Raw genomic sequence first — 25,874 nt, 5'->3', positions numbered from 1 at the left:
TCCAATGGCCCTTGTATTCAGGTAATGAATCGTTAAAAACTTAGCAAAGCATCCTAGAAGCAACTGCAGAGACGGGCTGCTGCTCGGGGGCTACACCTGCAGATCGAGAAAGACTTGTTTGGAAGCTTTCATGCACATTTAAAGAACAACCACGTTTTAAAATGTGATGTGCTACAAATACATTTTTCTTCTTTGACTCACACATTTTAAGTAACATCTCAGCTGTCAGATACCACTAAAACATTACTCTATCCCACTATTCACAATCACTCATTTCTTTCACTCTTGCCACTTCCAAGTTTTGTGTTCTTACAAAACAGGTATTTCAAATGACATTTTTCATACTGTTACTTGTTTTTCCATTTTTGTCAGTAAATCTCATTTCTGCTTCCTACATACATTTTTATACACTCTTATCGCCTAAAATTCATATTTTTGTCTGTATGCTTATTTTTCCAGCTGTTTGATGTTACCTGACGCTTTACTGAAAAAATAAAATTAATCTTCTCCATTACATTATATACACATCTTACAATTACATAGTTTATGAACATATATAAAATACTTTTAAGTTGGCGCTATTCAGTTCTGTTCTTTTTTCTCCGTGCAGCAAGCTGGTATCTATGTCCTACTATGGATACTTATTTTCACTCTTGCTTGCGTATTCCTCACCACCTCACCAGGAACACAGAAAAGTTGCCATTTTTGCCTATGCACAATGTGAGCGAGCTTTTATGTTCTCCCTAGACAGCTCACATTCTTGGAGTCCTACTCTTACTCTTCTTCAGCCTGTGAGATTCAGCTGTTAAGAGAGCGTGATCCGAGACACCACTTCCCCCAGCATCGCAGGATTGTTCTTTAGATTCGCATCCTGCTCAAACTGCTTTGAAGTCTTTTTAAATTTGAAAGAGGCAAATTACTGACTACGCAAAGGCAAAGTAACATACACTTGCCAACATTTCTTTTGCCAAAGCGATCGTCTGTTAAATTGCCCAAGAAATTGGTGCTAAAGGCATTTTTGTGGTTTATTTCAAAGTTCTTACAGTGTGTTTATTAAGAAGCGACTTAGTTTTTTTTGCATAAAAATAAAACAAACTTTTTAGTCTGTAAAGGATGTAACAGCTAATAAATAAAGTTTTTCATGCTTGTAAATTTATTCTTTAATATATTGCTAGAGAATGTTTTTATGTTGAGTCATAGCAAAGGTGGAATATGGACGACTTTGTTCCAACTTAAACAATCAGTGAGTAGTCAGGTAATTTTTTCTCCAAGGTACTACCCAAGTAACAGCATACATTTAAAGTAATTTAAGAAACACAAAACATGCTCTGAAGATGCACAAAGGCCACTACATCAGTCTTAATATTCCAGTGAAGCATTTTTTTTCCCCTGATAAAGAAGAAATTGGTAAATACTGAAAAGTTATCTGAAATTATGTCTTAATATGTTTACTTTAAGTATATTCCCATAAGGAGCACTAAGTATGGTGCTAATGTGCATAAAACGTTACTGTCATACTGCAAAATTCAGGCTAATTTAATAATGCCTGATGTGCCTTACATCATGTTGCAATGATGCAATAAAATGCTGCTAAATGAGTCACCTCACATTAGCTTCACAGCAACAACAGAGCTGATGGCTATTGAAGGGAAATATTACTGGAAACATTGATGGATCAGCTTTCTATTGGATTTTTTTTTTTCTTTACCCAAAAAATAAAGATTCTGAAGCACCCTTATTTATTACCAATATGCACAGAACTTCTGTCCTAACAGCAGCAGAAATGACTTAACAATCCATCTGCCACTACTAAATAAAAAATACATAGTATACACAGTATGGTATAAATTCTTCATATGCTCTCTGTGTAGTACGACATATTTCATTCTGCATGAAATATATAGTAGCGCGTGTGTGTATATATATCATGTACTATATAAAATAGTATATATTTTATGTAGTATTATACATATAATTTTACATAGACTAAGTGAAATGCATTTAGTAAATAAAATCCATAGCTCCTTCCAGCATTCATGTATTCTACAGATTTATGGTCAATTAGACTTTTTTCTAAACGGATTTTCTAACATTTAAAGTGTCCCATCATCACATGGAACATACAGATTAGAGGGTTAGAAAAATAAAGTAAATTAAGATACATCTCTTTATAGAAAGGTTACACTTTAAACAAAAACTGGTGAATGCCTCTCTAGTTCTTGCCTAACATCCATTACATTTAGCACCCGATTTTATCTCCTTTCTCACACATGGGATAGTATGTGGACTTGAAAATATTATGAAGGGTAAATGTGTTATCTCCACATCTAAAAAAACCCACAACATCTATTTTTCATGCATGATTGTTTAGAATTAAAACAGAACGTTAAGGGGATAGTCACAAATAATTCACTACCTTCAGCCTAGTGATGCCAGTGGGGAGAGACAGGCTTTGGCAGGCACATGAGAACAGGCGCTGTCAGGCTAAAGGAGCGTCCCCCCACGCCCCCGCGCCAATTAGCCAGGGCACTCACAGGCTCCTGGGGATAAAGTTAGCTTCTGTGAAGACCCACAGAAACAATTAGAAGAATTAGTTTAACAGCTACACATGTATTGCACATTTATCTCAATTTCACTTTGAAAACAGTGCAGATTCCCGGCTTGCTTAGAGCTCAGACCTGTCAAAGCCATGTGCAGCGACAGCTGGGCACCTTTTTGATGATACGGGAAATGGGAGTCATGCATTCAATATCGGAAGTCTAATCTTGTTTCTTTCACATAAGCTACAGTTTTCAGTATTAAATTACACAAACATAAAGAAAATCCTTCTTATTACAAAACGCCCTCTGAAAACTTCATCTAAATACGATTTAACATTTGGGAAAAGATGCCCTTCCCAAATCTGCAATTACACAGCCACCAGGAGCGGTGGAATCCCACACAAAAGTTATGAACAAGCCCCGCTTCCTCCAACTGGAAGACACAAATAGAGCCTTGTAGCATTGCATTTCATTCCGATAGCAAAATATAGTTTTTACATTTTTTCTAAAAGCTGTCAATTCTTTGTCCAGGTAAAAGTTTTTGACGTTCATCTAAACCAGCTCTGCATAAGCCTTGATTTGTCATCTTACCCATCCACTTAGCATCTATGTATTCTATGAAACACTGGAGAGACAAAAAGGCAGTAAGAGTTGGAAAGGTGCAAAATATGGTGAAGACCTGTCAGAAGGAGAAAGAGTATGCAGTAAAGTACAAATAAAGCCAAAAAAGGAAGAGGATTCATAACTTGATTACAAAGCACTAGACAAGCACAGGTTTTAATGTAGCGCACAAACACACACCATTAACCTCATTAACACTAAATCACATAAACACAGCTTAAGACAAATGCAACTACCTTATTCAACTTGTGTGAATGGGCCCAGTGCAAAGAGCTATACTCTAGAACACTCCTTTTTGGCTTGCTTAAAACATCCGATGGAAATAAAACCTGGCAGTATGCAACCTCCTGTTTGGTAAGATATTCATTAGTTAAGCCATATTTACATTCTTGTGATGAAATGTTATACCTGAATTACATTTCTTAACCTAAGTTGCTTAGATTTTTAAGCTACACAGAGAATCAATCACACAAACTCCTACAGCCTAAATATAAAGCCTGTAGGTAGCTAACAAATCGCTGCTTAAATCATTTTCGGTAAAGGACGAGAAGTGATAGTAAGAGTGTTAAGCATTTCAGTTTACAGCAGTCTTGAAAATTTTCATTCCAGCCCTCTGCAAACTTAATAGGAAGCAAAAGTTAGAACTCGGCACACATCCGCACCAGGTCATTCATACCATTTACACCAACGACATACGGAAAGAACTTTGGTAGGAGAGTATTTGGAGAAGCTGGGTATTTTCAATTCATCTGTACCCAAGACAGGAAATTTCTTTTTGCCATAACGGTAAAGCCTTAGATGAGGTACTTTACCTAGCTTAAAGCACTGGAATTCCCTAGGGTTGTGAACCTACTGGAGCACACCTAGAGCAGAGCATAAGCTTTTCTACCGTATTTCAACCTGAGATAGACTCTGTCACATCTCTGCTACTAAAAATATACCTGCAGTATATTCTGCACTATACACACCAATGCAAAAATTAACTCCATTTATATCTTATATTTTCTAAGGACTCCTTATCATCTAAACTGTCTACTGGATCTCCAGCCTCTACAGACATGAAAGAGTATATAGAGAGTCTTCTCCGTGTCCACTGTCTGTAAGACATGAGTTAGATGCTTTAATTACAATGATATTTAGAGAAGGCATCAGGGAAACTTTTTAAGAGTAAGTATGTTTAATTAACAGAAAACAAAACCCAGCGCCGTCATGCAGTCTCCCCCATCTCTAGAGGTTTTTCAGAGAAGACTATATGAACATCTGTCAGGAACAATGCAGCTGATCCTTCATTCAGATTGTCAAAATGACCTCTCAGGTTCTCTTTTGACCTTCTTCTCTATGAGAGGTTTTGAACATGGTAGCTACTATGACAGCTATATTTCAGGCACTGACATGGATTTATGAAAAATATAAAAAACTCAAAAAGATTCAGAAATCCCACCATGTTCCAAGTTAGCAAACCATTTCAAACCCTGTCAAATTTAACTAAGACCAAATTAAAGTACAAACAGTAATTTATCAGCTAAATTTAAACTGAATTAAAATTTAATTGAAAGTTAGTGCTGATAATTTTCTGTTATCCTGAATGCAAACCCAAAACCAATTCACCTACAAGAACGTTTTCCCATATACTAAAAGTGTTTAAGAACGAAGAAACTGTGGAGAGGAAACAGTAGGAAGCATATCAAAGGGATAAACAGAATTAGAAGTGATGTTAACAGAAACAAACACGTATAGGATTTTGGCTTTAAAATAGCTACATGTAAAAAATTAATATTAAATGGCACTATTTATAAACAATTAGGATATATAAAAAGCATTTTCCTCAGTGAGAAGCCAAACAACACAAATTACACTCGTTACTGCAAAGCAAAACAGAATTTTATGCAAAGTTAACATAAACCCATTTTCCAATACAGAACATTAACTTAATGAAAGAGTAACATGGAAATTAATTTGCTTCCAAACTAATGTCAAGTTTAAATTATTGTATTTAAATACAGTACATACAGAGTTATTGGAACAATAGCAATAACACTAATACAATATTTTACTGTCTAGACTGGCAATAATGTGAAGCCCATAACCTGAACTTGAAGAAGTATACTGCTTTTTCTGAGTGTTTCTGAAAGCTCACCCACACAGTTACAAACGGGTCTTTGTTCGCCACACCTGTGTTGCAGAGTAGTAGTAAAGGCTGTGAGAATGCTCCTTTCTTAATAGGGGAGGTGATGTTAGGACTGCAGTGCCACATGGTGCTGCCCATTCACACTTCCCAAACTACTAGCTAAAAGACTCAAAACAAAGATGTCAAACTCGTAAGCTAAGTTTTATCCTTCAGAATAAAGATGTTCCTGAAAATATCAGTTCAAAGAAAATAGTCTACTTACAGTAAAATTAAAAAAAAGATTCCTTTGAGAAAACTAGCATAGCAAATTAATTTCTTAGAATTAGAACCAAAATATGTTAGTTATTTAAATCTTTGTCAACAAATGCTGGGTGTAATCAAATGCTAATTATACTTTTTAAACACTCAAACTTCCTGTACATTCAAAACAGACTTTAAAACAACGATCAACAAAGTATTCTTAATACGGCTCACTAGAAATAACATGGAAGAAATATCCACTCTAAAATGAAGATTTAGAGACAAAGTTTTTAATTAAAAAAATGCATCATCAGAACCAGAAAATAATGCAGCATTACACTGGATAACCTAATTGTTAAAAATTGAAAGCCTAGTAACACTGTTTTCCTTTAAAAATGTACATGATCTCCACTAGGAGTAACAAGTTAATTAGTATGCTATATTCAGCAATTACTGGTATTTTTTGACAAATTATATGTGAAAAATCTGACTATCACAGACTGATGGTGATGTGCAAGCAGCAATTCTGTTTGCAGACTCGGAGAAAGGAACGAATAACTGCAAAGGCTAAGAAAACTCATTTTACAATGATCTGCCAGAAAGATGTGATACACAGAAGTGAAGCAGATCACTCAGTATGTTCAGGCTAGTAACAATCTTTTACTAAAAACATAGGACTTCATGCTGATGAGCTACAGAACCAGCTCCATTTGCACATAGCCAAAGTATCTCCTCTAAGTAGATGTATGTAAGTGCAAGGCAATTTGATCACACAGAACCCACAAAATGCGTTCTGCAAATTGTGGAACATGTTCTTGTTTATTATGACTGACACATTCAAGAAACTTAAACTGAATTTTTAGTTCAGATTATTCCATTTGCTTTCAATCATCAGTGTACTTACTTGACAGCCAGGTAACCCCGTGTCTCTACCATACAATGGAAATGGACCTCTATCCGAGGTTTTTCCTATAAAAGAAAGAAATTTGAAATTAGGTTCTTTTTAAAGTCTGCTAGATATCTGCATCAGTTGTCCTTGTAAATGCAATACAGAATACCTGTTAGCATCATAGTAAATTTCTAAAAATTAAGTGCATGAATAAAAGCAGGCTTTTCTACACCTGCGTTTTAACACACTCAAACAGCACTACTGTAATAGCTTACATACTTGCCTAATTCCGTTTCTTCCATAACCAATCAGTAAAAAAGAACTACTGCAATTTTTTGTTGTTATAAAATATCCCTATCAGTATGTTTAAATTAAAAGGGCAAAGGTTCCAGCTTCACTTCCATTATCAATGAGAAAAGGCAGAGACACTTTTAGGCATTTCTCCTTCCTACATGAAACTAACACATAGTTGGTATCATCTTAGGTGGTGATTATACTATGCAGTAAAGTCAAACCAACAAAACCACATGAGAAGTGAACAACAGCTTTAATTCAGAACAAGAAGAAAACCCACACCAAATTTAAACCACAGCTGAATCATCCAGCTCTTGACGCTCGTCCCTTAAATCCTTAAAATCTTTTCGGTTCACGTACATTCCAGTCAGGTACAAACTCAAGCAATGCAACTGGTCAAGACAGCAAAACAGACTCTTCTGCCATACACACAGTATTTGCCGTACGTAGCACACACTGAATATAGGTCCTTGTGCAGAGTGGCTGCCCTCCGATGTTGCTATCTGAGGTCACAGACATTTAGCACAATATATTTGTCAATTCCAGAAAAACGACTTAGTGCTGTATTTGTTGGTTATGTCACCAAACTGGCATGTTTGTATATTAAAACTCAGCGTGAAAGCTCTCCAGTAGGGCTCACAAGTTTTTCAATTAACACTTAAAAAAAAAATCTTTAATATAAGTCTCTGCTGAACAATGTCAAGAATCAGACAGTCATCAAGTATGTGAGTAACAGAAAACACCAAGTGCACACGCCTGGCCTAATATCACACAGGTAGAACTGAGAAACACCCCGTAACACCACTCAAGAATCTTATCCAAGAGAAGATAAGCGTTAATAAACCATGATACCTATCTATTTGAAAATGAATGTTATCTTACCCAGCTAGGCATTCCCTTTCTAAACAACGCGTGTGTCATCCAGTCCTCATAAGAAGAAAAAGTAGCTTTTCTTACACATTCCCATTTCAGTGATAAATGGCTCCATGCTATTGCAATCTACTTCTAGAACAGGACTGCCTTTGCTTTTTCCAATTTTCTCTCCTACTACCAAAAATCCCTAAATGTCATTTTGTAAGAGGAAAAACTAAAGTATGCTTATTGTCCATTTAAAAAGCGCATCTTGCATAACTAGAGAGGAAGAGGAAGTTCGAATCTCTTGGAACACCTCTGCAAGATTACCATCTTGAGGTCAGGTAATAAACAGGTAGTCTGGTCAACAATACTTTGCTTTAAAAAATGGCAGCTATACTGTAACAAATGGAGGAAAAAAGTTAACATTTTTCTGCTGAAGCAATTTGCTTCTAACAACTAGTGGGTACCAAGCAAATAAAATACCTAGCATGCAAAATTATATGAAGTAGGATGAATCATGCTGTTCATATTAAATCAGACTCAGCATTTTCTTTTCAGAAAATGAGACTCTCATACCACATGATAAACAACTTCGACTGAAGTATGCAGTATTCCAGGCAGGCTTTAAAACAAATATTTGTACTAGAGTCATTTACAGAAGCTCGAAAAAGTATGATTTAAATTATGGTTTCTGTAGCAAGCAAGAAACTGTTAGGTAAGAACCCATAAAATCATGTTATTCAAATGTTATCACTTAAAAAGTTTGGCAGGTTCATACTAAAGGAAAAAAGCTGAGTAGAATAGCCCAATCTACACTAAATTTTGTTCTAATAAATGATCAAGAAAAGTCAAGGCTGCCTGATGCTGCACTGCCTAAATATTTATCAAGAATTAGAGCTGGAGCAAATTAACATTTAACCTGTGTTCAAATGGCTAAGCTTTTCAAGGAAGGGTTTGGAAAGCAACCTTACGATCAAGTACAAGGCAGTGCCTTTCGTAGAGAGTCTCCCAAACACATGCCCAGTGCAAGCACTTAGTATGACTCTCAAACCTGCAACAGTGTCACACTGTAAAAGGTACACATTTTTAAGCCACATAACAAAAATCAACAGGCACACACTACAGAAACAGCCCCTGAGTTCACACTCAGGTCCTGCCTGTTCCCGGTTCTCTCTCGTACTGTGGAACCACAACCCTGTTGTCCCTTTTGCAGGACTGGAGCGCTGTGCCAATGGCATGATCTTCACATTCACATAGCAGAAGGATGGGAGAGAGAAGGTGAGCTGTCCCGGGCACCACTAGAGCACGTCCGTTGCACTGTTCATGAGAGAAGAGGAAGGACTCCAGCAACAGCCCCTGAAGCTCCGCTGATAGTACACAGAAGAAGTTTCCCAGCATTGTGCTGTCTGGCAGTACCGCTCCGTATCCTCTCTACCCTTCCTTAAAAGGGTCTTGTCTCAGTCAGTGCTCACTACACAAATGGCAATAGTATCTTTATCACAGTTGGAAATTCAGAAAACATTAATGCTCACTACGGCACCTGCCGTTAACTGGAAGAAGGAGAGAGGTGTGCAGAAGTGACAAAATCCGCATTGAATGTTTTCAGTTGCACAGGTTTGTGTAAACATGGCTGTAAGGCAGCGTGTAGACATATCAGCTGGGAAGGTGAAGTAATGCTCAAATGAAATTTATTTCCTCTTCAGATTCTATTTTTATTATCACAAAATATTCATGAGAAGTAAAGTAACTTGTGCCAGTTTTCTCAACCCCAGCGCTCCCCATCAGACCTGCGCAGCAGGGCTTCCTCACAAGGCTATTGTGAATCATCAGCTCTTTCATCACCTTTATCACGTACCTCCTAACACACGTTTCAGAAGTTATGTGCTATCATTTTAGAAGCAAAATCTACGCCTTGCTTGCAAAGTAGCATCATGGTAAACTTGTCTTCAGGTTACATATTGATGGCTCAGTATCCCGGAGTTTTGTCTTCCAACCAGATTTGAACCAAAGCAATGGACATTTAAAAATAATCGAGTTGGTTATATACAGAAATCTTAAATCTGCACAGATCAACTCACAAGGCATTTGAATCTTTTAATAACTTGGAATAAGTTTCTATTTTGCCTTATTTTTAGTACGTTTCATGTGTTTTCAGCAACAAAAGTAGTTATTAGGTGATTGAAGCTTAACAGACTTAAAGCCCAAGTACTATGGAGTTGAAAGAAACCAGAAAATCCCACTAAGCATTTTGCACCACAAGTATTTCTTAACTTCATAAACTTAAAACCTTGACATATTCTGTACCAATTCAAACATTAATAGGCATTTAGTAAATAATTATTTTCTCTTGCAATTACTTGGCTAAATGTGATACGCTCACAACTTAATATAGCTTTTGAATACTGCACAAGGAATTGTATTCCATAATAAATCTATCTGTATAACAGCTGTGCTGCCTAAATACTCTTAACACAGAATGAACTGAAGCAGCAAGATGCAAAGCGATAGTGAGCTGAAAACAGCACTACATTAACTCAGCTGAGGACGACTTCTGTGAACGCGCTATAAATGCCTGCCAGTAGTAAAACAGCCTTTTCCCACTGCTGCTAGATAACGCTTGGTTTACGAGAGGATGACAGAACATAACTCTGCAAAAAATTACTTCAATTCCCACAGAATTAACCCTTTATAGACTAAGGATCTTTCTATGCATCACTAAGAATGTATTTCCTTGGCAATATGGAAAGCACCAACTTTTTTTAATGAAGCAATGTTTATCATCCCGTAGGAATACCATAGTGACCACAGCTGGCAGCTGCTCTGTTTGTCAGATATGAAGTATATCTGCCCTACTTGTACAGAGAATCATCTTTCAGTGAATCCTGAAGCATGTTTTTACAGTTCCTAATCATCATTTTATCATTGATAATACTGTTAACCAGTCACAACAGATAGCCTATCCAAAAGTCAGTTTATAACAAAACACTGTTGACCCCTTTGAGGATATTTAAAAAAAAAAAGTTATTAAACTGGTGCTGGTAGATTTGTCTAGAAATCAATTTTTATGCTGCTTTCTCCCCCTCCACACCCAGTAACAAAGTACGTGTCTTTGTTACCCATAGAATTAATCCATTCAAAAAAATATTTCATATGCAGATCAAATATAACAAGAAACAAGCTCCAAAAGCTATACTGACACATGCATACAGACAACGCAAGAAAAACAAAGTAAACATTCTTCTACAACTTTTAATAGCACTTTCCACCTTATCACAAAGTAGAAAGTATGCAAAGTTTAGAGAATGTCCAGTACAGGTCTTTTTTTTTTTTCCTCTTTAAGTTCCGTTGATGTTAAAAATTCTTATTCAGCAATTATTCAGCACAGTGGAAGAAAAATTATGTTTGTTTAAAACACAAAACCAGCCCTACTCTTAGGATTTGGTGTGCTGCTGCCTTCTTAGAGGCAAGATTGACTGACACACGCAGCCATAAAAGTTTTACTACATATATAGACATTTCCCACAGCACTGGAAGAATCATTTCCTCCTCTTCTACTGCTCTGTAGACCTACTCATTAACAGGGGATGTCACAGTTTTAGTATGTCGTATACCTACAATCTTATCTCTAATATTTTAAAGGTACATAATACACACAAGTATATACTGTGATAGACATATTACACACTTTTTTCCTTGTAATACTTGTGACCAAAGCTCATGGAAATGAAACAGAAATCTGAAGGAACACAATTTGAAGAAAGTGCTTAAACAAATGACCTCCTATTCTCTTCACAACAATTTGTTGAAGTATTATTGGCTAACGTGTGCCAAGCACACTGCTGGCTACACTGAGGATGTGTAACAAGCCAGTGCCAACAAGTGCAGCTGCTGGACTTGCAGCACCCTCCTCCTGTTCATCCCAAGCCAAATTACTCACTCGGCTATGAACAATGAAGCAGCAACACGGGAAAATGCCAAGTGCAAGTGAGATTAGTGATAAACTACAGGATCCCTACAGAGGTCAGTGATTAAGCAGGTCCCCAGTCGTAATCACTTTCCTAACCCAGCCTTTATCTCATCGTACACTCCATCTTAGCTCAGTCTTCTTCTGTCCAAGCAGCTTCCCAATCAATAACCCCTGAGGTCTTGCAAACTCATCCGCACTGTCCTGCTTTTTAATAAAGCAGTCAAACCTACATAATATGAATTGTCTGCAAACTCCTAGTACAAGTTTTGAACCTTACGATTAATAGGTAATTCATACATAATAAAATCAAGTTACTGGAAAATTTGTAATAAAGTAACAGAACAGAAGAAAAAATACAGACAAATTTAACCAAGAATGCCCTGCCCAAGTGATGATCAGCTGCAGTCTATACACGTAAGAATGTTGGCCTACGCGTTCTTAAAGAATACATAAGGAAATTGTATGTACAGACTGCGACTACTGGAAAAAATACATTGTTTTAGATTTATTTTTTTGCCCCCATACTGTGACATTTTCTAAAACCAATTTTCTTAGATGGGAGAAGAAAAGGTTTAGCAAAGCTTGGTTTTAGTACTACAAATTTGCCCCCTACTCCTTTCTTTGGTCAAAATTTTGAAAGACCATGATCCTATAGAACAACTCTAATAATCTGCAAGAAGTAAAAGATTATGATTTTGAATGAGATTTACGGGATTTAACTATCCAGTCTCAGGTCTGCCAGAAGTCTCCTAAGATTCTCCATGCCATAAATTATCATTTGTAAGATAGCATTATACTTTTACTATCCAGTCCTGTTACTTCTTTGTCTCATTTAGAGCAAGAACTGGTTTTCATATCTCAATGATCCAAAATGTGGAAATTCTGAAGCTGGAATTACGTGGAATCGACTTCCCATTACAACTGTTGCAATTTAGGAACGATGCTTTAGACAACAAATACTAAATTATTGCTTTTGTTGACATTTGGACAGGATCATGTGGGAAATTTTTTTTTTCATTGTGCTTTCCAAAAATTAGAAAAGCTCCAAAGTTCTTTTATACTTATAGTTGTGTGGGCATTTGCAGATGTCTTTCACTGTAAGTTTTCTACTGATTGAACTGACCAGGCAATAAATCTCAGAGTACATTTATTAAGAAGTTAAACACAGAAGTCAAGGGATTTCTCACAACTTCTTTAAGGCAATATTTTAAAAAGAAATTATGTCAGTGTGTGAAGTGGTATTAAAGGATCTGCTTTGCAAAGACATGCCTTTGACACTTTCATCCGATTGATTTGTAAGTACTTCTAAGAAAAGATGGAATATTTTATCAGATTGCAGAGCACTGCACAGATCTTGTGCTATAAAAACAATTTATTAATGCTCTTATGTACTTCAAATACACAGAAGGTAAGGGTGGACTAAATTCCACATTATATTTGGATTGACCCTCTGAACTTGTAATTTATATGCTCATGTCAAACTGAGAACATTTCCATCAGTGGCTGATCCATGAAGGCTCCTTCTTCAGTACTATTCCTGTCCCTCCACTTACCAGGCTTATACTGTGCTAAATAACAAATCAAATGTTTGCAAGGCTAAAAGTGAGTGAAGTCTCTGGCAGGAAGATGCACATGAGTAACTGAAGGCAAGGGGAATAGGAGGAGTACAAGCCTCTTAAATGAAGAAAGAGCTTTCTTCTCCTCCTCCCCCAAGCATATCTGGGCAAGTATCCGCAAACCAAATAATTCTTGAATAGCTATTTAGTGTATTTAGTTTCAATTCTCCACTATTATATCTACACTAGATTAACCTTACCATAATGTTACTCTTAACATGTGCTATGCATAGACAGAACATCCAGTGGGAGAAACACACTAAAAATTACTACACTAAAAATAAACAAAAAATGAGGGAAATCAGGGATGTACAATATCCAGAAGACAATAACCAGATTGAGTATGCATATGAACACACACACATTCCGCACTGGTGACAAGGCAGCGTTTTATCACATGCATTTACCTACCTTACCTATGCATACCATATATTTCTAGAGTATCCAAGTATCTTCACTTTGTCTATTAAGATGTTTCTCCCTTTGCCATCTTCCTCATCTCATACCCAAGGGATTTAGTGAAAAAATCTTCAAGCAACTAACAAAGTTGCTACTCACAACTAATTTGAAAAGCCTGCTCTCCTGGTGTGGAATTTGTCCCAGATCTAAGGATAAAATTACTCAGCTTCTATCAGCAACTTTGAACATCAAGTACATTAAGTCTAAAGTCAAGAGGATTATATGATTGGAAATGGATAGAGAATCCACACTTTACAACAAAATGCTACACCTGTTTCTGATTAAAAGATTATTTTGGTGACACTACTTACTACAAATTGCTAAATTACTTTTAATATATACACATATAAAAAATAAATTTATATAAAAATTAAAAAATAGTTACTTCTGTAGGTATCTACAGCTCCTCTCACCATCCAAGATCTATTAATTCTCATTAATCTTGAACAGCGAGCTTTGTCAACAAAGAAAGATTCCCCCCCCCCGCCCCCCAGCCTCTTCTCCAAATACAAACACGGCAAGCATTTATAACCAACTTCCATAAGGCAACTGGCAAATGCACGCAAGGGTACTCTGTTGTACACAAGCTTTGACGGTTCTTACTCAGATGACTTGCATAACTTATTCAAGCTTCACCCTTCACAGGCAATACAGCCACCCAATAGCACACACAGAAGTTTGTAAATCAGGTATCCCCGAACCGTGGTTTCCAGATTAGCAGTAGCTGCTACAGTGGGGAAAACAAAACAAAAAACCAAACAAACAAAAACACAGAGAAAACCAAACCCCAAACAGCCATAAGATGCTAAAACAGATTTCAGAAGAAAACAAAACATGTTAAGTGTTTTCCTGGTATTAGTGCTTCAAGAGAACAATTCCTGCAGGCACCGCAGAGTAACCAAACTATCTGTTAAAACAGGAGGGGAAATCCTTACAAGACAGTGCTTGAAAGGAGCCATGTTCTGTTTGCGGGTGAAAACTCCTATTTACCTGCACTATATGCAAGCACATGGAGCCAAAAGAAGGTGAAACAAAAACCCTATAAAGAATAGCTAGATAGTCTAAATTAATACAAAGCACCTAAAATGCTAAGAGCTTAAAACAGGTGCTCATGTTAATATTGGTAATTATTTTATAGAAATGGTAACATGAATAAGAATGGTGAAATATGTTCTATCTCAACAGCAAGGAAGATGTAAAAACAATGGCTAACATTCTGCACTTTTGCATCAGCAGGTTTAGATAACCTTACTTCAAAAGGATTTTAAAAAAAAATTTTGATATACATAAACCAAGAAGTTGTGTCAAATATTAATACTGGTTTTTATTTAATCTTAGGATACTCAAGAAGTGCAAGATCTATGGAAGAACGTTCATTTTGTGCAATATTTAAAATAAGCAAATAGGATTACCCAAGTAATTTATTCCACTGTTAGCAAATGATAATAATGAAATCACTTCAATTGAATTTTATTAATAAAAAATTAGGTAGGTTAATGATAATGCTAGTCAACATGAACTTGTGGGAAAGGTGTCTTCTTACACTATCAATGTAGCCACTTTTTTTAAAGGTACATGCCTTGATAGGATAAAATGTTTTGACCAAAAAAATTGATGGTTTTTAAAAGAATAATTTAAAGGAATAATCTAATTACTCCTTTAAATTAATAATGCATTAAGGGAATAAAAGTCAGGCACCAGACAAGGTTTTAAATACAACTGTAAACAGAGGATCATCACTGATTATTTTTCAGTGACATCAAAGCGACTCAAACCTTGCCCCTAGATTTGGTCTTTTCTTCCTCCCTTTTTTCTTTTTTTAACCAACTTGACACTCTACATATGTTACTGGAAATTCAGAGCTGGTTGGCAGACTGAAACAACTGGAGACAAGTCACTGGAGTGCTCCGAACTGCATGTAAGGAAGGAAGCTGCCTTTTTATTCACTAAGTGCAAAAAGATGCCGGCAGGATTGAGGTAAGACCCTACAGGCTCCTATTCTTTAAGAAAATTTATCCTGGGGAGGAGGGTGGTGGCTACAGAAACTTTCTGTTGTCCACCATTATCCTAACCTTTCCTGCTGGCCAGCCTCAGCAGCTCTGCAAGAGGCACACTGGCCTTCGCAAATCCCACAGGGAATCTCCCCAGGCATTGAATAGGAAAGCCCAAATGTCTCCTCGGGGTTAGGAACACATGGTTATGGTACCTGAAACTGTTGCAAAGTGAAAATCTTCCTTCCAAGCCTAAACGGTATTAAAGAGTGAAAGTAACAACCCTGTGGGTTTTGTATCTTTTTATCTATTTTACCTGCTTGTACTTCAATTCCCTGCGCTACAGAACAGAAACTGTGGAGCTTGCATATTATTATAGGAGCCTTTTATACACAAACTGGGATTAATTTCAAAGACACTTTCCCGTTTCATATCTAGTCCTTATCTCTGCTGTAAGCTCTCAACCAGACATTACTCCTTAAAGTCATAAACGCTTATAAAAAAGGCTTTTCTTGATCCTGCTCTCTCGAGTTACTCATCTAAGTCTCAGCAACTCACGCACCTATTTTACTTCTCATGCAGTCGCTTTTCAAACAAAATTTATGTTTTTATCAATCTCCCTGCATCTATAATTTTGTCGTTACCAACTATACAGTGTATATGGAACCTGTCCTGCTTAATGGCTTTATCAGTAGCCTGGAGGAGAAGACGGAGCGCACCCTAAACAAGCTTGCAAAAGATGCCTATTTGGGCGATGCAATTAGTACTCTTGAAGGCAGGACAACCATTCCGAGGACTGCAAACAACCTAGAGGACTGGGCCAACGGGAACCTCAACATTCAGCCATAACAAATGTCAAGTCCTGCACCTGGGATAAACCAACCCTTTGCAACGGTGAAGGTTGGGGACCAAGTCTGCTGCGAAGGACTGGTGGTCTTGAAAGGCAAGCTACATGTGAGAGAGCAGGCGGAAGGGAGTGACTATCCACCTCTACTCAGCACTCACTACACCATATCCAAAATATTGCACCCAATTTTGGAGCCCCCAATTAAAAAAACAAACAAACAAACAAAACCCCACACAAAACCAAACTAGAACAACAAAAAACCCCCCACAAACAAAAAAACCAATCAACAACTAAACTAGAGAGCAGTATGGTCAATAGGAAGATTCCCACCGCTTTCACTGGACGCTGAAGGAGGCCTCACAACGATGCATCCCTTCTTTTAATTGGTTGCACCCCTTGCAGAATCCTGGATTCTGAAATCCTGCAACCGACAATTTTCCCTCCACCTTCCTATCACCCAGGTCAAATCACTTCTGCTCTTCCAACTTCTTTTCTCAGCTTCCTTTGTTTCCCCACAGCAGGGCAATGACTTTATATATCTGTTTCTGCATTGGTTTCTCTTTACCTCTTACAGTCAGATCTCAGTTAAATTTTGATGTTGGGGGGAAAAAGTAAGCGAAACAAAATTAAGTTTTCCAATTCAACTGAATTAACTTCCTTAATCAATTATTATTTACATAGTGGCTCTGCAAAAATGCTCATGCATTCAAAAAAACCCCACACACTATTTATTCCATACCATCTTTCCTTCTCTGCCCATGAGAGCACTCTCTTGGATACCTGGTCTCTGCAGTGAGTTTTACAATTTTCGCTGTGCTGTATGAAACAAATTGATACTGAGTGATGACCAAAACTATTCTGCTTTGAGCAAACCATTTGAAGAAAGGTAATAAAAAGGATCAAGTCTGCTGTTGAAATGTCTGGACCTGTCCATTTTTAGATTAAAAATTGCACAGTGAAGTAAAACATTGCATCATTGTAGGAGTTTCATGCTACAGCTGTATCTTAAAATTGTCACTACTTCTATGTTAAATTAATTCACATGTATATTCTAACAGAAAAAAAATGCAGGAGTGAGGTGATTTAGACTGTTGCACTTTTACTTTTTGGGTTATATTCACAAAGTCTATTTTAAGAACTGCTTTGGAAGCAACTGATGTTTTATGCAGTGAACTACTATTTTTCCCAGATGAATAGAATATCCATTCTTTGGCTCACAGTTTCCATGACACTAAAAACAAAACATTCATCGGCACCAACTCAGTGTTTGATGGTAAATGCAGCTGCAGCTCACAACAGCTCGCAGTGTACCTCAGCCCGCCTCAGCTGAACAGAGGCACTGTACTTCCCCAGTGCAATTTCATTGTTTTACAGACAAGCCCCTTCTCGCCAAACTCAAACATTTCAAACCTTGCTGGTGTTCTGTCTTGAAATGAAAAGTTACTCAATTTTGCAAGTAATGATACAAAAGCGAAGTCTTCCAAATTACTGGACAAAGTACATAACCAGAAACAAGACTTTGGTAACAGCAGCATTTGCCCCCATAGTTACGAAAACATTTTTGGCCGAAGAACTTCAAACTCTGCTCCCTGTTACAATTCCAACTCAGTTGCTTCACGTGAGTTGTCAAAGAAGGTATTATGGGGACCATTTTAAAACTGGTATATGGAAAAAGTCACGGGGCAATCCAGAGACAAGGAAGAGCACTTAGCTTTCAGTGCTGCTTCTCTCCCCAAAAGGAACATTAAAGCGCACACCTCCCTTTAGAACGAAAGATACCAGGAGAGAATATCTTCTGCTTTAGGGGAAGATGCAAGGCTCCTATTAGCTAATAATTTAATCCTGCCCCATATTAACTAGCTTTTAGTCTGTTTGAGATTCAGTTTAAGTACATGGCCACTCGCCTTTTCACACTGGCAGGCACACCACCGTTACACACACCTTGACTTAATCACATTGGCCTGATTCTAAAAGCCACATGGAAAACAGGACCTAAACAATACTCCACATTTATTAGAAGCGTTTTTAGGCACCAATTCAGTAAAGCAACGAAGCACATACATACTCACAAGTATACAAATGAATTAAATTCAGCAGGGACTGCTGATATAAACTATACCCTTTGGAGAATACTGGTGGGCTGGAGACTGATTACAGAGAAATCTGACAAAAAAGGATGCGACATCTCAGTCTGCTCTTAATGTAGTTTTTAAGACATTCTGTCCAAATTTCTGAAAATATTGAAAGTGTAACATGTTGATAACCAATTTGCAACTTAAGGGAAGTGCTGTTTTAAGCTAGAAACTAACTTCTTTAGACTATACAGATTGAAATACATTTCTGATTTTTCCATAAAATATAGTAATAATGCACCCTCTCCAAGAGGAGAAACAAAGTCCTGGCTCACAGCATGTATATGTTTAAGGAAAAGAAAGGAGACACAAACATCCACATTTAGCTACTGAAATATTATGAAAACAACTTTCCAAGAAGAGTTTGAAATGGAGGGGAGTTGGTGGCACATTTTCAGCTCCCTCTGGGTGCTCCCCTTACTCTGCAGCTCTTGCAGCCCCTCCTGCCTCTGCGGTTACCAAGTGCTGCACTGCTCCCCGCTCTGCCCAGCTGCGGCTGTGCTGAGAGCTCCCCCTCCTGTTTTCGTGTGCTCTAATCACGCTGAAGATTGAGCTGCCCACATCTATAGCAATCAAACATATCCATGGCTTTGTAACAAATGCCTACATCGTTACAAAAATAATCAGATGGGAAATATAACCTAAAGGTATTTCCCTATACCAAAATGGAACAATAGTCTCCTTCCAACCAAGTTCCTTTAAAATACAGCTCAATAAAGAAAAACATTAATCCAAGGACTGCAGCAATATTTATTAATAAATCATTAGCAAAACAAAAAGAAAAAATTCATTGCTCTTTACACCCAAACCACTGACTTCAACTTGAGATTCAGCAGACCCTTCAGGATCAAAGACTGTTACAGCAGCTTACTGTCAGAGGCCAGTGGAATTTCCTTTCAAGCATTACTCAATAAATTTCTATTGATGGCCTTTCACTGACAACCTACTGGACTTTTATAACATCCTTACACTAAGCCATTAACAAGACTGGATCATCAGTGCGTTCCCCAAAGGCCACTACAGATTACAAGATCAGAAAAAAGGGAAGCCTGCTTTTGTAGCTTTTCCAGGAGCTGAATAAACCCCCACACACACAGAAAGAAGATTTTTTGTTGCCAACGCAGCACTTACACATTCACAGAATACTATTAACTGGAGTGTAATCTATATCCATAGAATCATGAAATCTTTGGGTTGGAAGGGACCTTTAAAGGTCATCTAGTCCAACCCCCCTGCAATGAGCAGGGACACTTCAACTAGACCAGGTAGTCATCACTGTAACCTAGGAAGAATATTCATGTTATTTTGCAAATGCAGTCCTACAGAAGTTCCTTGGTGGGTCAGCAAATACTGACACAGGACACACATGCTACCTTCAAAATTTCATTTTTATTAAGTGTTTTCAGAGGTTTTGACTCTTATTTTCCTTCTGAAGCCAAAAAGGACACAAGAAGTCTAGAACCTCATAGAAACAGTCCACTCCCCTTACAGTTCCTGGAAAGAATTTTCTTATCTACAGATTTACATTCTTCAAGTTCATTGCAACACTGGTGCACATTTCCCTATCCTAGCGTTTCCCAAACAGTGGACGATAAATTAGAGACACCCACCCTAGTTATAATGTTGTTCTTACTCTACTTCAAATATGGAGCAAGTTTTATTAAAAACATTAAAAATATATCATGTGTTTTCCTGAGACTGCCTTTTTGCAACTGTAGTGGCAACAGCAAATAAGGGACTTCATAGTAAGAATACAAGCAACTATGTCCTTAAGTCCACAGTAAATTCCCACCTGGCTGTGATTATCACACATACAGCCTGGTATGCAAAGGGAAGATGAATGAACCCAGAGAAGCTTTTTAAAGTATAATTTGCAGCATGAAAACCTGAAAGAAACCCCATTATCTTAAGCTAACACAGATTCTTCATAGGTCAGTAATTAGTGATTCCTTTTTATCGCTCCCTTCTCAAAAGCAGATTCTTTCTAGCTGTTTACTTTCTGAAACTTCGGATAATGATTAGAGATGCTAAATTGGGATGTCCACCTATGAAGTTGCAATGGGGGAGGGAGACTGAACAGACAAACAGTATCTATTATAATCACAACCAGTATCCCTCTTCCCCAACCATGAACCATGTCTTCTCCATCTGCTCAGGTACTTACCTCAAGAGCTAATTAAAAAAGTTAACAAATTTATATCCATGTGAGAGAGGTTCAAACAAAAAAAAAAAATTATGGCACCTATTTTGGATAAGGAAGGTCAAGATTTCCAGAGTCTCAAAAAAAATAAATATTTTAAAGGCATCTCCAACACTAGTATCTAAAAGATGTCTGCTTTTCAGATAGCAAAGTACCCCATTTTATTTGGATTATAACTCAATCACAAAAGCACAAGAATGCTGAAGGCATCTCATGTAGCTCTATTTGAAATCCTAAATTTGGATTTATGGCCCTGATCCTTCAAACAGCTACATACATGCTTAATGGGATTATGCGTGCTTAAAGTCTCTCAGATGTAGAAGTATTTGTAAAATTAGGACTTACCTTGGGCATGCAGATCATTCCATAGGACGCATTAGATCTACAGTGACTTGTTACACTCTAAGACATTTGTAAACTTCCCATTATATCAGGCAACCACTGAAACAAATGAATTAAACTGTTCCAGCACTATTTTACTTCCTTATATAAGCTTATAAGGATTATTTTTTCCTGAAAGAAAACACGGTACCATCAGAGCATTACCAAAGCATCAGAATGCTAATTAAGCAGTCATTTTGCTTATGATAAAAAAAGTCATTATAATTAAGTAAAAATCAGAGACTTGTTTCAAATAGCTTTTTTCAAACCATCCTAGCACATTATGTATTTCTAGAACTGGAGCTATACTGAAATAATTTTGAAAACTGAAACCACTCGAGATATTATTTGAAAAATCTTGTTATGTGTATGTGTGTATAAGTAACAACAGTTCACCTATGTTTCAGTATACCCAAAACAGTTCAGCCACATATATACAGTTTCACTAAGATTTTTCTTCCCTGAATAAGACCGATTCTTTGTTTACTACTTTTTAATTCTTTTTTTAAAAGTCTTTTTTTTTTTTCCAATTACAGGCAGGAAATAAAAAGAAATGCAACTCTTTTATGTAAAGTAAATCCATCTGGATGTTTGCTGCATCCTATATTATAAACTTGTGATCCCCAACCAGAATGAGTTATAGTGAAGCTGCAGGCAAAATTGTCTCCATATACCACAATCCATTATCCCTGTCAAGTTAATGTTCCATGTTGAGCCATATGGTGTGGGTACACACTCAACAAAGGAAATTCCTTAAACTTGTTATAATCAGCACTTACAGTCATCCAAAAAAACTGACATAAACAGCTTTATTGTGTTTTGTGCATTTCAGTTGATATACATGACAAAAAGAGGAAGCTTCGGGGGGGGGGGACGGGGACGACACGACAGAAAAGGGAGGGGGGAGTAAAGTGGCAATAATAAAAAGGGAGGGGGACACAGAGAAAGAGAGAGACTATACATTTCATAATTATACAACATTTTCCTTAGCAAGTGATTTTCAATTACAATAAAGCTCAAGTCTCCTGACACTGATACACTGTGCCAGATAAACAAGAAACAAAAAAAAACCCCCAGCCACCAAAAATCCCTACATCAATACCTCATTTTCAATGTAAATAAGAAATCCTATAGTTTCAAAGTGCCTGGCTCATGTAAAAGATTCTCAATTAAAAAAAAATTTTTTTTTAAAATTTTCCTGACTTTGGAGAGAAGGTTTGCCTTCAGTTATTGCATAATTACCAAGAATTTAACAGTCCTTCATTAACAATATGATAATTTAAATAAAATATCTTTCTATGCATTAAGTGTAGGTCACAGATGAATTAAGGACTCCCAGAAGCCTCTGCTACCTTGGCACAACACATCACATTCAAGACTAAGTCAAGGTACAAGTAGAGCAGAACTTCATTCCAGCCCCCGCAGTGACAACAATAAAACGCTGAGAAAACACACTACCAAATACTGAACTCAGCATCAATTTCTGTTAATTACAGCCTTGTCAGCAACGTGATTATTCAAACAGCTCATGCAAATGTTAATGAGTCCTTATTTGCATATTTATTTTTTCCTTTGTTGAAATGTCATTGATTATTACATTCTACAATGATGAATGCTGCTGATGATGTGCTCTGATATGTAATTAGTCATTAAGTGGAATGAATAGATCAATTATGAAAAAGGAGTGAGATTAAGAAATATCAAACAAGACCGCCCAATGTAACTATAGAATTTTTTTTAAAGGAACTAAAATAATTTCTTGGCTTTTAAAGTGCAACATCAGTAGTTTTCAATAAATAAACTACTACTCTGCTGAGGTTAAATAAGATCTTCCACATGCACTGCTACTTGGGTAATCTAATTACAATAGCAGAGCGCTTTTGTAAAAACGGTAAGAAATCTGCAGCGCAACACATCAGTTTGGGGGTTTGGTTGTTGTATCCCGTCCCTCCTCCAGTGTTTTAAAAAAAATTATAGATGTCCCAAAGCTGCTCGTTGGCACATCACACGCTATCTGACCTTTCAGCAGAAATTAAAACACTGCTTGCTGCACTTGCAAGCAGCCCGACTTTGTTCTCGAGGCAGAGACTCGCGCTGCCTTTTGCAACTGCCTGCTCTAACTACCCAGCCAGCGCTCGCTGCGTGCAGATGACGGGGAAACGGGAGAGAAGAGGAAGGAAGGAAAAAAAAAACCCAACTAGAAAAAAACAAAAAACAAAAAACAAACCCCCCCCCAAAAACCACATTACTGCAGACCAGATGGGAACATTCCACATGACCAAACCAATCAATCACCTCGGTGGGGCGCAGGTGCAACACAGCCGTGTAGCAACACACCATTTCACAGTCTATCGGGCACAAACACATGGTCACCAATCAATGGCACCCCCAGGACCTGGGGGGGAGGCTCTCTCGAGCCTTACTGGTCCATGCCTGATGACTTCATAATCACACATCATTTCATTCACTGGAGGATACAAACCAGCATTCTAATAACCTTCCCCCGAAACCGGTCATGTTGTGCATATTAATAGAGTGCCGGGTAGAGCTGAACCACCGGCTCCACGCTGCAATCTGAGCACAGCCTGCAAGAAGGAAACAACCTGAAGCTAAGAACTTCTGCCCCAGGAAGGACAGTCGGCTCAGACGCAGATCAATGGCAACATCATTCATTTTGCCAAAATAAACTGTGCACGACGCTCGCACCTTTCACAAAGCAACCCTTGAACAATATCAGGCAAGCAGAAATAAAGGACAAAGCGGGATGAAAATCAATAGAAGAATGTGCATCTGCACTCTGCGATATGTTAGACAAAATTCTGAAACAAACAGAACCACCGGTAATGAAAAAAACTGAAGTTAAAATTACAAAAAAAATCATCTCTACACTTGCCAATGCTCTCAGTGAAAGACATTATTTCTTTTAAAGCAAGTATCACAGATTAGTTTTAAAACAAGTGGATAAAAAAAAAATTACGCAACGTGATGTGATCACACCAGCACCTGAATCCGAGCACTAGCTGCTTTTGACTACAGCTTGCAAAGAAGGCCAATGACAAATGTTAATTTATTTTTCTGGTATTAATGACTTAGGAGTATAATAAACATTACGGGCATGAGGATACGGAGACATTTTGGCCAGAGCTTGTCACACTGTACTGTTAAGTATTTGCACTGTTACGACACAAAGATAGTCAGGAAACAAATGTGACAAGGAGTGCATCTTCTCTTGAAATTACATTTTTTTATGCCTTGGGGCTAAAAGTCAAATGAGTTGCAACTGAAATGTAAAAGACTACACAAATTATTAATATGCACTTTTCACATTTAGATTGTTGTTAAGTGCCTGGGTAGGTAGGACTCCACCATTTGATATCAAAGCAAAAGGCTTAGTTTTACTTTTGTTTTTCTTAAATTCATTATATGAGGAGCAGACACCTCTGAACTATACATTTAAATCAGGCAAGTCTAGCATCTACTGAACCACCTCAGCTTTGCTTTCAGGCATAAATTGCTGACAGCTACTTGGAGAAATAAGTATAGTAGGCATGATAAGAGTATAGTCGGTAGGTTGCAGTCTGTAGCACTACATGTTGCTTTAGGTCAACTGCATTCTTCCTTTCTAACCTGGGAGGCTACACAACAGGACTACAGCATACTTTAATTCATTAATACAAGGAAGGGAAAAAATCATGTCAGAAACAGAAGGCACTTTTTTTTAATAGTTAGAATCCAGATCATTTGGTGATTTATACTGCTGCAGGCCATTTTATATTCTTTCCTTGGCTTCTTCCCTTCCCTATCCCAAAGATCTCAGAAAAATGCACAACAGCATTTGCATTTTGCTCTGAATTCAGAGTGTTGGTATGATTCATCAAGGCCAAATCAAGAGTCCTGTAATCCAAAAAACTCCACACGATAAAAAGATGGCAGACTTGGTGGTGTTAGAAGAGCACAGAAGGGTTAAAGAACAAATGTAGTATCAAAGGAATATTCACATGCTTTTGCAGAATTATGTTGACCAGCAGCAGATGAGGAAGTGTTCTCCCACACTAGAATACAAAAACCATTAATCAATAAATCACTAAATTAAGGGCCTGACAACCAGTTCTATTCCGGGCACTTCCAGAATGCTAATTACTGTAGTATCTGGGGAACCTACAGTGTTAAAATCAGAGTATCTTCTTTAATAAGTTCATTTTTTTAGATTAAGTTCAGCTTATTTTATTTTTGAAAGCTCTTGAAAAGAAATGAAAAATGTCATATAATGAATTAAGTACTAATATTAGTCACACTTCATATGCAACACAGGGCAAGCCGACGGCTACGCTATAGACTTGACATCTCTTAAGAGGCAAAAAACTAAAGCTGGAGACATTCACAATGGAAAGGGCTGGGAGGACTTTGCCAAAGAATCTCATCCAAAATGAAAAAGCCTCAGTATTTTCTTTTTCTCAGAAAAGGCCTTACATGGAAACGTTAAGCGAAAGGGAGAACAAGGGGACAGTTAGCACAAGTGTCCAGGCTAGTCTGAGCACCTCACCTGCCTTGCTTGTGCTACTACATGCATCAAGCCAAGGACACGGGTGTCTGGTAGGAGGCATGCCCCAGACACTAAACCTCTTCCGGTCCTCAGACTAAACTGAGCCTCTCTTCTCACTGACTGAGATGGAAAAGGAGTGGGGTTTTGCTTGCTTGTGACATAATTACACCT

General features: G+C 37.5%; 1 protein-coding gene across 5 annotated transcripts in view; it reads right to left on the bottom strand.

Annotated features, from left to right (window-relative positions):
• The window catches only part of TCF12 (transcription factor 12), a gene marked incomplete at its 5' end in the record, with an annotated part of 164,186 nt that overhangs the window by 63,469 nt on the left and 74,843 nt on the right, over positions 1-25,874 (bottom strand). For all 5 annotated transcript variants that reach the window (XM_082005128.1, XM_082005129.1, XM_082005131.1 and 2 more), the window contains one exon: positions 6,434-6,498. In XM_082005128.1, the coding sequence (XP_081861254.1) occupies positions 6,434-6,498 (65 nt within the window). The remainder of the gene's footprint in view (positions 1-6,433; positions 6,499-25,874) is intronic.

Source organism: Phaethon aethereus (assembly GCF_964289735.1).
Source record: "Phaethon aethereus genome assembly, chromosome: 12".
Classification (NCBI taxonomy): domain Eukaryota; kingdom Metazoa; phylum Chordata; class Aves; order Phaethontiformes; family Phaethontidae; genus Phaethon; species Phaethon aethereus.
Note: the sequence above shows the minus strand (reverse complement) of the source record. Positions and strands in the feature narration are given on the sequence as shown.